The sequence below is a fragment of the Salvia splendens genome, chromosome 1 (genome assembly GCF_004379255.2).
Source record: "Salvia splendens isolate huo1 chromosome 1, SspV2, whole genome shotgun sequence".
Lineage (NCBI taxonomy): Eukaryota > Viridiplantae > Streptophyta > Magnoliopsida > Lamiales > Lamiaceae > Salvia > Salvia splendens.
The window spans coordinates 5,280,934-5,295,460 of NC_056032.1; the positions used below are offsets into that span (position 1 = coordinate 5,280,934).

Consider the following 14,527-nt stretch of genomic DNA (forward strand, 5'->3'; position numbering starts at 1 on the left):
ATTGAAGCCTCATGCAAATCAGAAACTCAACGTGAGATTCCAACAGAGAATATTAAAAATCTAAATTACTAGTATTTTTTTTTAAATGGAAAGATAATCATGATCCAACAACAATAAGCAACTATGCTAAAATTTTCGTTAAGAGCAACACCCAAAACCTACCATATTTCCTTCTACGACATCCAAAAACCGTATCACATAGGCAGAGGTATAAAGAAATTTGAACATGAAACCTGAACTTCCGGAAAAGACGAACCAATACCGATTAAAATAGCAATGTTACGATCCGAACTCGTGATTTCCCAATGTTGATCGTAACTCCACAATAATCTCACGATAATACGCCAATGATCACTCACTTAGCTAAGAATTCGAGCTAAGACGAACGAAGTGGAATTGTAAGTAGAAGATTCTGATTACAAAATATGAATGTAAGTAGAAGATAGGAATGCAGTAGATCCACAATCTAGAGCAGAGAACAACAATGAGTAATATTATCAACAACAACCAAAATGAGCTAAGACTTCCTTTTATACTCATGCTTCACTCGTCACGCGTCTTGCATTGCACATCACTTGGCCACGTCAACTCCACCTCAGCTACAGCTAGCATGAGGATACCACGTGCTCATTTGCCAGCTGGATAACTAACTCCACCGCCAGCTGGATAACTACCTAACGAACTCCACAACTCCTTCGGCCTTTCATGTTGCATGCATCTTTACGCATGAATGATCATGCATGCAACAAGCAATATGAAAAAATTGCTCAACTTCTCTTAAAAGCAAAAATTTCCGTTTCTTACCTCAATAATCGCGTGCCAGGAAACGAGGAACTGTCGATTCCGCTACCTTTTGAAATTCCTTGAACGAGGAAACCAGTTAGGTTAACAATATAAGGATTTGAGCTGGAAATTAGGGGAAGATTCGAACGATGGAATAGAAATAACAGTTAAATTTACGGAGGGATGTGATTGGTCAGTTTATAAAGAGGAATACTCCATGGAAGAGGAAACACTTGACGATTAAAATAGCCTTATTTTATGTCCTTGAAAAGCTTATTTTTATTTTTTAACTAAGTTTTTGAAACAAAACAAAATACTACTCCTAGCCAATTATTTTTGGTTCTCTAATAACGATACATTTTCAAAGTTTTAGGGATCATTTTGTTAATTTCACTTCTTGTTTGTGTTTTTTGCAGTGAGGATTTAAATATTAAAAGTAATAAAATAAACTTGATTTCCATAAATCTAATCAAATGGGTATTAAATTAATGCTTCCAGCTTAAATAAATTTCACATCCTTGACAATTTAAAAACAGGCTTGGTCCAAATCATTGCTAAAATCTTGGGCTAAATGATAGGCCCAATACATTTTGCATTAAATGAGCCCAATCCAAAGCTAAATCAAAATGATACGTTCTTATTGCGTCAGAAACTAAGAATGATAAATGTATGATCATGATAAGATAAGATAAGATAAGATAAGATAAGATAAGATACACAATCCATTAATATATTGGTGGTATTTGGATGAGGGATAAGGTTTGTAGGTTGTTTCAAACTATTAGAACAATACTAATTCGATTTGGTCGAGCTCAAGGGATGTTTATAGAGTGGATTTAGATATAAAAGAATGTATGTATAAACTCAAGTAAGAACTTGATGAACACTTTGAACGTTGGTTCCTCCTTTTGAGAATTTTGGGTTCTTTGATTGTGGTTCAAAACAATTCGTTAACCTTTAAGGACTTGTTCGGTTTCCTTGGTATGATAAGAGTATAAATAAAACATGGGTTGCAACCTAGTATGAGATCTCTATCGACCTCGAATTTGTTATACATAAAGTGTCAAAGTGTGTAAGATATCTTTGTTGTCTGCAAGACTAACTAAGTAGGTTCACGCTAGCTCTTAAACCTAGTTGTTCACGAGTTAGCTTCCTCTAAGTATAATTAATTCATACTTTGATAACTATTTGTTTATCTCTATTTGTTTTTACTTCACTCACTTTCTATCATCATTGCTAATTCTGATGAAAAAAAATCTTGTAATGTCACCAAAGAATATCTTATAGATATTTCATATTTCAACCGTTAAGTCAAAGGAGTGTGAGAATTATTTATGTGGCGGAGTGATTATTAATATTTCGATAAAGGTTTGACATTTTATTAACTACTAGTTTACTGTATAGTATTTTAATTTCTTAATTACTTCTATAAAGTATTTTCCATTCATAAATATGCATTGCTGAAATAAATTTGAACCGTTCAGATGTCTTCACGTATTCGCTAGGTGAAAAGTCCAACATTTCAATCTCATCAATTTAATTTTGTAGGCCACCATACATATTATGATTTTGTTGAATCTTCAACCCATACATATTATACTACTCCTATAATGGATCAAAATTCTGGAAATATTAAGTATGATTTTGTTGAATCTACAACCCTTTCAACCCTTTTATTTGTATTGAATTTTATTTTATCGGATCACCTTTTCGAACAATTGCACACACAATAACACAATACAATGTAAAAAAATGTACAAATTCGAGGGCTCGAATATATTTGAATCCAGATATGTAATGCAAAGCAAACTCTAAATTATTACCTGAACTGTTAAAAAATATCAATAGATAACAAAATAACATCAATAGAAAATGTCAACACAATGTCAACGGTTGACGCTGCGTTAATATCAAAATCGTGAAATTTTACACTATGTTGACATTGTATTAATAATGTGTTAACGCTATGTTGAAAAGTTTAAATTTTTTATAATATATAGAGTTTGCATTTTATCACTGCTATTTAAATCCATTTATCAAATAAAAACCCAACTGAGTGAACAAAACATATCTAATTAGTTTTGTGGCTGAAAATGCTTAATTGTCGATTATAACAAATCTTTCCACTGAATATGCAATTATAGTATGACTTGTAAACACTGTAGATGCAATAAAATATGTTTTCAAAATTTGAAATTGTAATACCATTCGACGTTAAGTCAATTAGATCGCGAGTACACAGCCAAGATATTATAATAGTGCCATAAATCATTATATACTATGTTAGATACTACTCTTTCGATCTATAAAATAATATCTCATTCTATTATTTTGAAATATTCATAATTTAAAATCTCAGATTATTGTCTTTCACATTTGTTAAAACTAGACTAAGGAAGTTCATAGGGCATATTTCTGCCATGAAAATATTGAATCCTTCTTTCTCCACGACTCTGAAGGGAAGTTCATCAAGGATAATATAAGCATCTCCAATGGTCGGCGTCACCACCGGAGCGCCGATTTTTCGCCCACGCCGGTTTGACGCCGAACCATTGGAACCGGCGTGGGCGAAATCGGCGTCAAAATCGGCGTCGCCATGCCGATTCCCGCGCTGACGCCGGTTCCCACGCCGATCCTCACGGGCGCCATTGTGGCTCCCGGATCGGCGCCAAACCGGCGTCGGATTTAAATATTTTTTTTTTTTTTTCGCAAAACACTATATATACGCGCGTTGAACCTCATTTTCATTCGCACCACTTGTTTTAACGAGTACTCTCTCTCTACCTTACTTTCTGTACAAGATCAATTTAAGAAATGAGTAATGCCGGTGGTAGTGGTGGGGATGCGGATGAGTACGAGCGTATGATGAACGAAGAGCTTGATGCCTATACGAGCCGTGAGGTTGATCGATGGATGCAGAGTTATATGCAGCCGGCGGCACCTCGCCCACGACCAGTTGTCCACCGTCGACAAGTGGTGCATCGTGATCATGACGCTGCACATCAGCGCCTGTTCACAGATTACTTCGCAGAGGAGCCGCGTTTTGACGCCAACCATTTCAGGCGTCGTTTTAGGATGAGGCGGGACTTATTTATGCGTATTGTTAACGAATTGGAGCAGCGATATCTGTATTTCCGCTTCAGGCACGATGCGGTTGGCAGACCCGGCCACACCCCTATTCAAAAGTGCACTGCGGCAATCAGGCAGTTGGCCTACGGCACCGCGGCAGACATGTGGGACGAATACCTCCACATCGGTGAGACGACTGCCATCGAATGTATGAAGTATTTCTGCCAGGGCGTGATCGAAGTATTCGGTGATCAGTATCTCCGAAAGCCTACCCCCGAAGATTGCCGGAATTTGCTGCGGATGCACGGGGATCAGCACGGGTTCCCGGGAATGCTAGGCAGCATAGATTGTATGCATTGGGAATGGAAGAACTGTCCCGCTGCCTGGAAGGGGTTTTACACGACCGGCTACAAGGGAAAAAATCCCACGATGATCCTCGAGGCCGTGGCTGATTACCGGTTGTGGATTTGGCATGCGTATTTTGGGATAGCCGGTTCGAACAACGACCTAAACGTCCTCAACTCGTCGCCCCTTTTCAACGAGCAGTGCCAGGGCGTCGGTCCGGCCATCAGTTTTGTCGCCAACGGCAACCAGCATGATATGGGCTACTACTTGGCGGATGGGATATACCCTAGGTGGCCCGTCTTTGTGAAGACGATCCGGTGCGCATCAGAGCCGAAGAAGGCCTACTTTGCGACGCGGCAGGAGTCGGCGCGAAAGGACGTGGAGCGCGCATTTGGTGTGCTTCAAGCTCGATGGGCTGCAGTTAAGGGACCAACGCGTTTGTGGCATGTCGACTGCATTGCTGATATAATGTATGCCTGTATTATCATGCACAACATGATCGTCGAAGATGAAGGTGTACAACTGACTGATTGGGCCACCGACGATAATGAAGCAGGTCCAAGCCACGGCGTCATCACCGCCAACGTACGAGGTGGGGTACCGCACGATGAAGAAGCCCTCCTCCAAGCACATGCCGACATGCGTCAGACGGAGGCTCATATTCGACTGCAAAATGATTTAGTTGAAGAGTTGTGGGCGCTGAGGACTGCAAGGCGGTAGTTTTTATGCAAATTTATGTAATTTTTTAAATGTAATATTTTTAATTATTGTACTTTTTTTTATATTAATGTAATAAAAAAATTTTAATATTATTATTCGAATTTTCCGTATTTGTCTCGTAATTTAAATTCCGTATGTTGATACAAGTGTAAATTAAATTATATAATTGTTATTAGTGATGTGGATAGGTAGTGTGAAGGCTATTTGATGGCTATTTGATGTCCAGTTGATGTGGCAAGCTGATGTGGCAGGAGAATTGTAGTGCTGATGATGTGGCAGTGTGAAGGCTATTTGACGGCTATTTGACGTCCGTCAGCATTGGAGATGCTCCTAGACTCAGTTTGATTAAATCTCCAACTAATAAGGGACCCTGATCCTTCTTGGCCGAGCTTCATTTGAGTCTTTCCCACTTGTTGTTTCTTCAAACACGAAGCATGATGTTTCCACATTGCAGAGGTGCCATTATACTTCAAATCAGCAGCGATCAACTGGCCACACATCTTACATTTTCCTTTTCGAACTTTTACTAAAAAAAGAGAAATGACTCAACTACTATGGAACATACTAAAATGGCAAAATGACTCTACTACTATGAAATAGTTTTAGGGAGTAGTTAATCTTATTTAACTACTATTGACTCTGTTCTCCAAAATTGCCACAATCTTCTTTTGGTTCTTATACAAAAAAAATTGCCGATTTTCAATTATGATAATAAGATACTCCATTTGTTTTTTTTAAATAACAACTATTTTCATTTTGGGTCGTTCCTTAAAAATAGAAACTTTAGAATCTTTCTATTTTAGGACATGGACCCCACAATCCACTAATTCTACTTTCCCTACTTTTTTTCTCTTCATCTCTCTTACTTCACCAATTATTCTTACTTACTTTACTAATTATGCATTAAAATCGGTGTCGTTTTAAATATTTTTATTTTTTAAATATGGAGGAGTACTTAGTAATCTTACTTCATTTATAGAAGGGTAGTACCATCATTTAAGAGGATGATTGGCCCAGACGCGGCAGCCCGTATTCAATCGGAGGGCAGCACTTGTAAACCGTACAACTCAGTCTAACTAACTTGGCTTGTCTAGCACAGCACATTCCTTCTCACTCCTGCCCGTTTTCATCGGGCAGATGCTGAAGTTCGCTTCGCGTCTCATTCTTCACTCTCAACAAACAGAGTTTTCAATTGTCCTTCGCAATCTCCTTTTTCAATCTCCAAAAAAAGTTCAATTCCGGAATTCTCAAATCTAAATATGCACATGTATTATGGACATTAATATTCTGATACGACTTGACTGAGTCGTTTGAGTGTGTGTATATATATAGTAGTATATAACTATATATGATTGCAGGGCACACATTGTTGGCATTTGTGAAGGTGTGGAGAATCAGTTCGCTTAGGCTTTAGATTTTCTCCGATTGTGGATTTCAGGAACGTGAGAATGTGGAGAGTGGCGCGATCTGCTGCGTCGAGCCTCCGCCAGTCGCGGCGACGGATGTCGACAGAGATACCGGGGCCGTGTATTGTGCACAAGCGCGGCGCTGATATTCTACACGATCCTTGGTTTAACAAGGTTCGTCTTATTTGTTTCATTTTGTTTTCTAGCTTCATTTTTCTGTTATTGAGCTTTTCGGTTGCTGACGTCATTTGATCCTATTGGACGTGTTAGAAATTGGCATGTCTACGCGCTGTTCCAGTCGTTCAAAGAGTGTATCGATTTGAGATCGATTTGTTTCGTTTGTTCGTCCTATGTAATTTGATTTTCATTGTTTTAGATTACGTTCGAATTTTTCGTGTTGTTGTGAGTCTCTCTGTGGAATATTAGTGAATGCAGTTTCACGTTTTTAATTTATTGTGTTGATTGTATGCTGTTTAAGAATCAGTTCATCATGGAGCATATAAGGTACTGTAAGCTCTAGAGTAGACGAATAAATAGTTGTTTGCTATATATTTGAATTCTGCTGCTATTGGCAGATAAGATGTGGTATTCCGCAGTGAAATACTAATACCCTATGTTAGTTGATATATTCCTGGTTAAGGAGCATGATCATTTCTACAATGAGGCAAAGAACTAAATATTAAGAAGTCATATATGAATTGAAACCTTTCCCTAGTGATTAATTATATAACTGTTAAAATTTCAAACAATCAGGACACAGGTTTCCCTTTGACAGAAAGAGATAGGCTTGGACTACGTGGTCTGCTTCCACCACGAGTGATATCATTTGAGCAACAATATGGCCGTTTCAGTAAGTTCGCTAATTCTGTGCCTCTATTAAATTGGTAGATTTTGACTGCTTGTTCTTCATTTTCATTTTCTGTTGCTGCCGTTGCCTCCACCAATGCTTCTAAATGAAAATTTAACTGATGTAGTTTTTGTTCTTTTATATTAGGACATAGTGTAGTAACGATTCTAATGAATGTTATCTGAACTTTTTTTACTCATAAGTACATTTTGTCAACCTTAAATTTATCATGAATGAAAAGGATTAGAAGTTTGTGATATTTACATATGCAGTATCCATAGCAACCTTATTATTTGGGATAAAAAATCACATTGGGAAATTTGTGTGGCTGAATTGAATTATGGTTTTCTGGTTTATAAGTTGTTTCTGTATAGGTGTTATTTGTTCAATGTATGCAGTTTGGGGTGATTGATTTTCCATGTAATCTTTGGCTAGTTTTGCTTCGGACTACAGGGGTTTTGACTCTTAAAATTTTTGTTCTCTTCTTTCTTTTCTGGTATTATTAGTGGATTCATATAGATCCCTGGAAAGAAATACCCAAGGTCAACCAGTTAATTTTGTTTCCCTTGCAAAATGGAGAATTTTGAACAGGCTTCATGACAGAAATGAAACATTATACTACCGAGTAAGTTTGCGGACCCGCAGCTTCTATGGATGATAAAAGTATGGTATCATTAACTGGATGGTCTTCATTCTACCTTGTAGGTACTGATTGACAACATCAAGAACTTTGCTCCGACTATATATACTCCCACAGTAGGATTGGTATGTCAAAACTATTCAGGATTATTTCGGCGTCCCCGTGGAATGTATTTCAGTGCCAAAGATAAGGGGGAGATGATGTCAATGATCTATAATTGGCCTGCGCAGCAGGTATCATGTCAAACTTAGATACAATCTTGCTTATGTTATTGTGTAAGTACAGAGTAATCTTAACATGATTTTTGTGCAGGTTGATATGATTGTGCTGACAGATGGTAGTCGTATTCTTGGTCTTGGTGATCTTGGAGTTCAGGGAATCGGTATTCCAATTGGGAAACTTGACATGTATGTTGCCGCTGCTGGTATCAACCCTCAAAATGTATGTCCAACATGCTTTCTGTTTCCATGTGTAAATGGATGACAGAAGACTTAAGTTCACATGCATAGTTGCATACCCAGTGGTTCTGCAAAATTATCATACAGTATTTAATTTATACTATCAAGTAAACTATTATGCAGGATCCTTTTATATACATATTTTAATTATTATTGGTTACCTGCATATCTGTTTATCAATTTGTAGGTACTTCTTAGCTATAAATATTTTGTTCATGTTACAGAAGTCAGCATATACTTAAATAAACAATATTAATATCATTAACTGTCTGCTTGCTGTATCTTCTGTTATTTGTAATCTTACACTTCTTCTTATTTATATTTGGCTTTCAGATATTGCCAGTTATGCTTGATGTGGGCACAAACAATGAGAAGCTACTTGCTGACAGACTCTGTGAGTTTACTTATTTTAAGCTCACTTATATCTTCTGTTTTATTTACTTAATTAGTTATATGATTTCCTCTTTTTTTGTTCGGAAGTAATTTTTATCTTCAATGTACTCCATGTCTAAATGTAATTTCCTTACTATGCTTCCAAATGATTATCTCATTTTCAGAAAAGATGCATCAAGACAAGTAAAAGTTTTGTAATATCGAGAGTTTCATTTTAGTTTACCTGAAGATATTTGACAGATCTAGGACTCAGACAACATAGACTGGAAGGAGATGAATATTTGGCGATTGTTGATGAGTTCATGGAAGCTGTTCATGCACGTTGGCCAAAAGCAATTGTGCAGGTCTTTGTATTCAAAACATTTGTTTCAAAGATAATCTGGTCAAATGCACACTTACAATTTATTATTGGAACTAACTTCACAGTTTGAGGATTTTCAAATGAAGTGGGCTTTTGAGACACTAGAACGTTACCGCAAGAGGTTTTGCATGTTCAATGATGACGTACAGGTAAACTGCAACCAAATCCACTTTATATAACCACATGAAAAGTATATTAAAGAAGATGTTCCCCAAAGTGAAGCTTGAATATATGTTCGTATACCTGGCTTCAAAAACTACAGGGAACAGCCGGTGTTGCTTTGGCTGGGCTACTTGGTTCGGTTAGGGCACAAGGACGACCTTTGACAGATTTTGCAAACCAAAAAATTGTCGTGGTCGGGGCTGGAAGGTAGCTTATGGTATTTGGTTTAATAGATCATCTGCCTGTCTACAAACATGTTCCAGAAACTCTATGATTTATTGGCAGGTTTTTCTTTATTTCTTATTCCAAACTCGGAATTGCAGTGCAGGACTTGGTGTTCTTAATATGGCATTACAGGCTGTATCCAGAATGACTGGACCCGATGCAGATCCTCAATTTTTCCTTCTTGACAAAGATGTATTGACTAAGATCTTTAAGACATGATGAGTTATTGTTATCTCCACTGAAAAAATTCTAAGTTTAAATGTTTTTTTTTTGGGGGGGGGGGGTGAAAAATGATAGGAGTATCTATATTTTAAAATTGACTGTTAAAGTAGCGATTACTGGTTAGGGAAATAGTCAACACAAAGGGGGGGGGGGGTGGGGGGGGGGTTGAATATCTTTATGTGAAGTCTGGCCTAAATGTTTTTTTTTCTTTCATAATTTTCACTATGTACATTTGAAGGGTCTCATAACAAAAGAAAGAGCATGCATTGACCCTGCAGCTGCCCCATTTGCGAAATCTCAAGGAGAAACTAAGGAGCTTGGACTTTGTGAGGGTTCCAGTCTGCTTGAAGTAGTAAGTCTTCTCTGAAAATTTCTGAAAATTTCTAACCTTCATATCCTCTAGAGAAGATTGATGACTTGTTAAAGCTAGTAGCTAGAATAACTACTCTTTATTCTTTTTATGTTTCACCTGCAAATATTTTTGCATCTATTTATAATCGAAGCATTCTGATGATGGTGCAGATTAGAAAGGCTAAACCACATGTGCTTCTTGGTTTATCTGGAGTTGGTGGTGTCTTCAGTGAAGAGGTTGATTCTCAATTCCTAGAATCGTCTACCTATGTGTTTCATCACCTTGGATTGTTTCATGCACCTCAGATTGTCTACCTGTCTCTGAAATATACAACTTCAGTGTTCTCCTCAGGATCACTTGGTCGATCTTTATTTGACAAAATGATCTGAAAAGTGATAATGCATCTGATGTTTGGTTCCAAGAAAACCTGAAAAATTAGCATTATAAGTCACAAACCCTTCTGTTTCACTCATATACCATTACTTCACGGTATCATTTGGCGGCATATGACCACCCTTCATTCGAAGCCATTTAGCTCTTTTGACCTATGCTATAATCCACCCCCCCAATACTGATTCATCTCCTGCTTTAATATTTCTCACTTTATCCGTCCAACCTTGTTTCTGCCTGCCTTTTTGATGTTTTTTGTTCGGAAGGATTGATTCTGTCCTTAATAAAGTTAATTAAGCCAGCCATTTATATGTTTTGAAAGTAATTGGATTCTTTTTATTTTGTTGATCTTGTAATCAGATTCTACAGGCCATGAAAAGTTCAGACTCCATTAAACCTGCTATTTTTGCAATGTCTAATCCTACATCAAATGGTTTGGTTTTGCTACTTTAAATCTTTCTTATACTCATAATATGTGCATGAAGAGATAAATAGTAGTATTTGCTTTATGGCACAGCTGAATGCACGGCGGAGGAGGCTTTCAAACATGCTGGCAAAAATATTGTCTTCGCAAGTGGAAGCCCTTTCGATAATGTTGATCTAGGTATTAACTTTTGAAATGTGTTTAAATCTTTGGCCCTATGATAGTTGGTTGCACTAGTTTCTTTCCATTGTCTTTCAGGGCTGGTGTAGTAATAATCACTATTTAGAAGTATTGTGATTAGTGCCAATTTGTTCCGATTTTGCAGGGAATGGGAAGACAGGGCATGTGAACCAAGCAAATAACATGTACCTCTTTCCAGGGTATGATCATGTCAGGAAATATGCCTCATATTTTACTGTTTATGAGTTCTAATTCCTAACTTTGTACATATCTAGAATTGGCTTGGGAAGTCTGCTCTGTGGTGCTCGTATAATAACTGACAATATGCTGCAAGCAGCTGCTGAGTGGTAAGCTTAGGGACTTGGATCGTTTTTCATTAATTTGGCCCCCTATTAATTTCATATGCAAAACGCTTAATCAGAACAAATGGGATACTGTCTTCAGCCAAATATCTTAATCGAGGTTGTTCTTGCAGCCTTGCTTCATACATCACAGACGAAGAAATTCAGATGGGCATTCTGTATCCGCCCATTGATAGGTGCGCAAGTGTATCAACTTCATTCTATATGCTATATTCCATGGGGGTGTTTCTTTCCACAACTGCTTCTGAATCTATAGTTTTGTGTGGTCAGTATAAGGGACATCACAGCTGAGGTTGGAGCTGCAGTTGTGAGGGCAGCCGTGGCTGAACATGTCGCAGATGGACGCGGCATGGTGGGCCCTAAAGATTTGAAACACATGTCAGAGGTATGTGGGGATGAGCCAAAATTTCAACTTCATAATTTTTCTTGATTCAAATTTCTATTTCCTCAGCTCACTTTACTGGATTAACCATAAGTAAAACTCATCATCCCTACCCAGGCTATGTTAAGCTTCTAGATGAGATGTACAAGATTAGATATGATTTAGTCATAATATCAGTGGTCATACCTAAAGGTAGAAAATAAGTTGGTAATAATATCTAACGTCGATATAATTTATGTGGGATGCAGGAACAGATAATCAAGTATGTGAAGGACAACATGTGGTTCCCTGTGTATAGCCCTCTTGTGCACAAAAAGTGATGTGTTCCTTTATTTTCTTTTAGTTTTTAGATGATTATTTGTGCAGCACTTGTGAGAAAAGTTGACTGCAAATTAGTAGTAGTATCTTATGCATCCATACCAAAACCCCACAAAACCGTGTCTATAAACTGTCCGTATCTTACAATAAACACCAACAACAATCGGTTTATAAATAATCATATCATACCTTAAATATTCGTGGTCTCTGAACTTACTTCTTAAACCATCTTCATGTGCGCGTTATGTGTGCATGTTTGCTTGCTTTGATTAAAAGTATGATTGTGGTTGTGGATGTCCTTAGAGAGAAGCATTTACCTAGTGTTATAGTAACTTATAACACATGCTACTTAGCTTTCATGTAATGTAAATAAAACCTTTGACAAGTAAATACTTTATGAGTGCAAGTACTTGTGTATGTATGAGAGTTCCAGTTCTCATTCCAATTTGACTGAACGGATAAAATTTGATATTTACAGTAATATTTATCCTAAAATTTTAATACCAGTTGTCACAAATCTAGTGACTTAAATGTGAGTGTTTGTATGATGGAAGCATGGCAGTGTTTTGGAAAATTGTAGAAGCATGGCACTATGGCAGCGTTTTGGATCGGATAATCGAAGCATGGCAGAGTTTTGGAAAATTGTGACTTCCTTTTTTTTAGGAAGAAAAATGAGACTTTTGCAAGCTAAGGAGCACAACTTGATTCAATCAATAAAATTATTTGTAATTGAAGTTTTGATATTATCCAAAAATATTTAAATTGTTTCCTTAATTCTACTATTTAATTTTACAATTAATATTGGTAATATTAAAAAATTTATTTTACTATTAAAGCGTTAATTTTCTAAACAAACATGACACACTAGACAAAGAATATACATACTGCATATCATACATTTTATATACACAATACACTATACAGATTTTTACACAATTCACACACCCGCGTACACTCGCAAAAACTATTCAAAATATACAGAAAAATGTAAAGTATATATTTTAAAATTATATTAGATTAACAATTAAGAGCAATTTTAGTTAATTTTTGACCGACTAAGAGAAATTTAGAATTAAAATGGAATTTTATATTAAATTTTCTAATTTTATCAAACAAAGTATTTAAAAATACATTATTATAATTTTATGTTGTATTCTATAGAATTTCAATTCCATATACCAAATACTAGTAGTATCACCTTTTTTCACATTTTTTTCCAGTCACCATAAACTTATTTCTTTTTCTCTTTTTTTATTGGGACCATGCATACATAGGCTGGACAAGTTCTTGACTATTGATATAGATATGCATATGTCCCAATCACCCCTTTTTTAGTCTAGTCTAGACATGCCCACGGTTCACGAACCGGCGGTTCCGGTTCGGAACCGCCGGTTCCGGTTCGGTCGTCTTCGGAACCGGAACCGAACCGTGAGGCTATTTCACGGTTCCGGTTCCGGTTCGAAAACCGGCGGTTCCGGTTCCGGTTCGGAACCGCCGGTTTTCCGGCGGTTTTGGCGGTTCCGGTTTTCGAACCGGCGGAACCGCCGGTTCAATATATATTTTTTTTTTTTTTAATTTGAAATTTGGCTTTATACAATAAATCGGAACAAGACAATGCATAATTCAAGCACAAATAAGACGAATAAGGAGAAAATGAAATAAATTTTATTGATTTTGAGTTGTAACGGACAACGATACATTACAATTTACAATACATAAGTATACAATACAACAACATACAACAATATAATATAATTTACAAGTGTCGTCGCCTCGTGGGACTCGGAAGGTAAATAAAAAAAACATGAAATGGGGTGTAAAAAGGAAAAATTGAAAAGGGCTTGGGATCAACTTAAACTTTCAAAGTTAAACTTTTCAAATTTAAGTTGAGTTGCCTACGTATCCACAATTTTATTGAGGAATCAAAGCCCACGTAGTTCTCTTACCTTAGGATCAACCATTTTTTCTTGCAAAATGTTGCCCATTTTCTAAGCAAACACATATCAGCACGCCATATACACATTGCTGCATTTCTAATAGGGGCAATTTGATCTTCCAAAGCAATCAATGCATCTCGAACACACATTGATTGCTTTGGAAGATCAAATTGCCCCTATTAGAAATGCATCAATGTGTATATGGCGTGCTGATACGTGTTTGCTTAGAAAATGGGCAACATTTTGCAAGAAAAAATGGTTGATCCTAAGGTAAATTGTACTTGAAGATCATTAAAATATATTCCCCATTTGATAAATATCTTATTGGTGAAAAAGTGGGTATCTTTGAGGCAGATGGTACTGGAACACAAATTTATATATGGAATCTGGAATGATACTTCAAGATCATATATAAATTTGTGTTCCAGTACCATTTGCCCCAAAGATATCCACTTTTTCACCAATAAGATACATATCGAATGGGGAATATATTTTAATGATACATTACAATTACAAATAAAAAAACATGAAATGGGGGGGAAAAAAATTTG

At 36.7% G+C, this 14,527-nt stretch overlaps 1 protein-coding gene across 1 annotated transcript; it reads left to right on the forward strand.

The window, feature by feature from the left end:
• Window positions 1–5,950: 5,950 nt before the first annotated feature.
• On the forward strand, window positions 5,951–12,236 carry LOC121794541 (NAD-dependent malic enzyme 59 kDa isoform, mitochondrial-like). Its single transcript, XM_042192748.1, has 20 exons — window positions 5,951–6,184; window positions 6,276–6,497; window positions 7,077–7,173; window positions 7,677–7,795; window positions 7,876–8,043; window positions 8,123–8,251; window positions 8,602–8,662; window positions 8,902–9,005; window positions 9,088–9,171; window positions 9,285–9,391; window positions 9,508–9,601; window positions 9,870–9,983; window positions 10,154–10,219; window positions 10,734–10,806; window positions 10,891–10,977; window positions 11,123–11,177; window positions 11,253–11,324; window positions 11,453–11,515; window positions 11,610–11,724; window positions 11,970–12,236. Exons 2-20 carry the CDS (start codon window positions 6,366–6,368, stop codon window positions 12,039–12,041), a joined length of 1,812 nt encoding a protein of 603 aa, XP_042048682.1. The 5' UTR covers window positions 5,951–6,184; window positions 6,276–6,365; the 3' UTR covers window positions 12,042–12,236.
• Window positions 12,237–14,527: the final 2,291 nt, after the last annotated feature.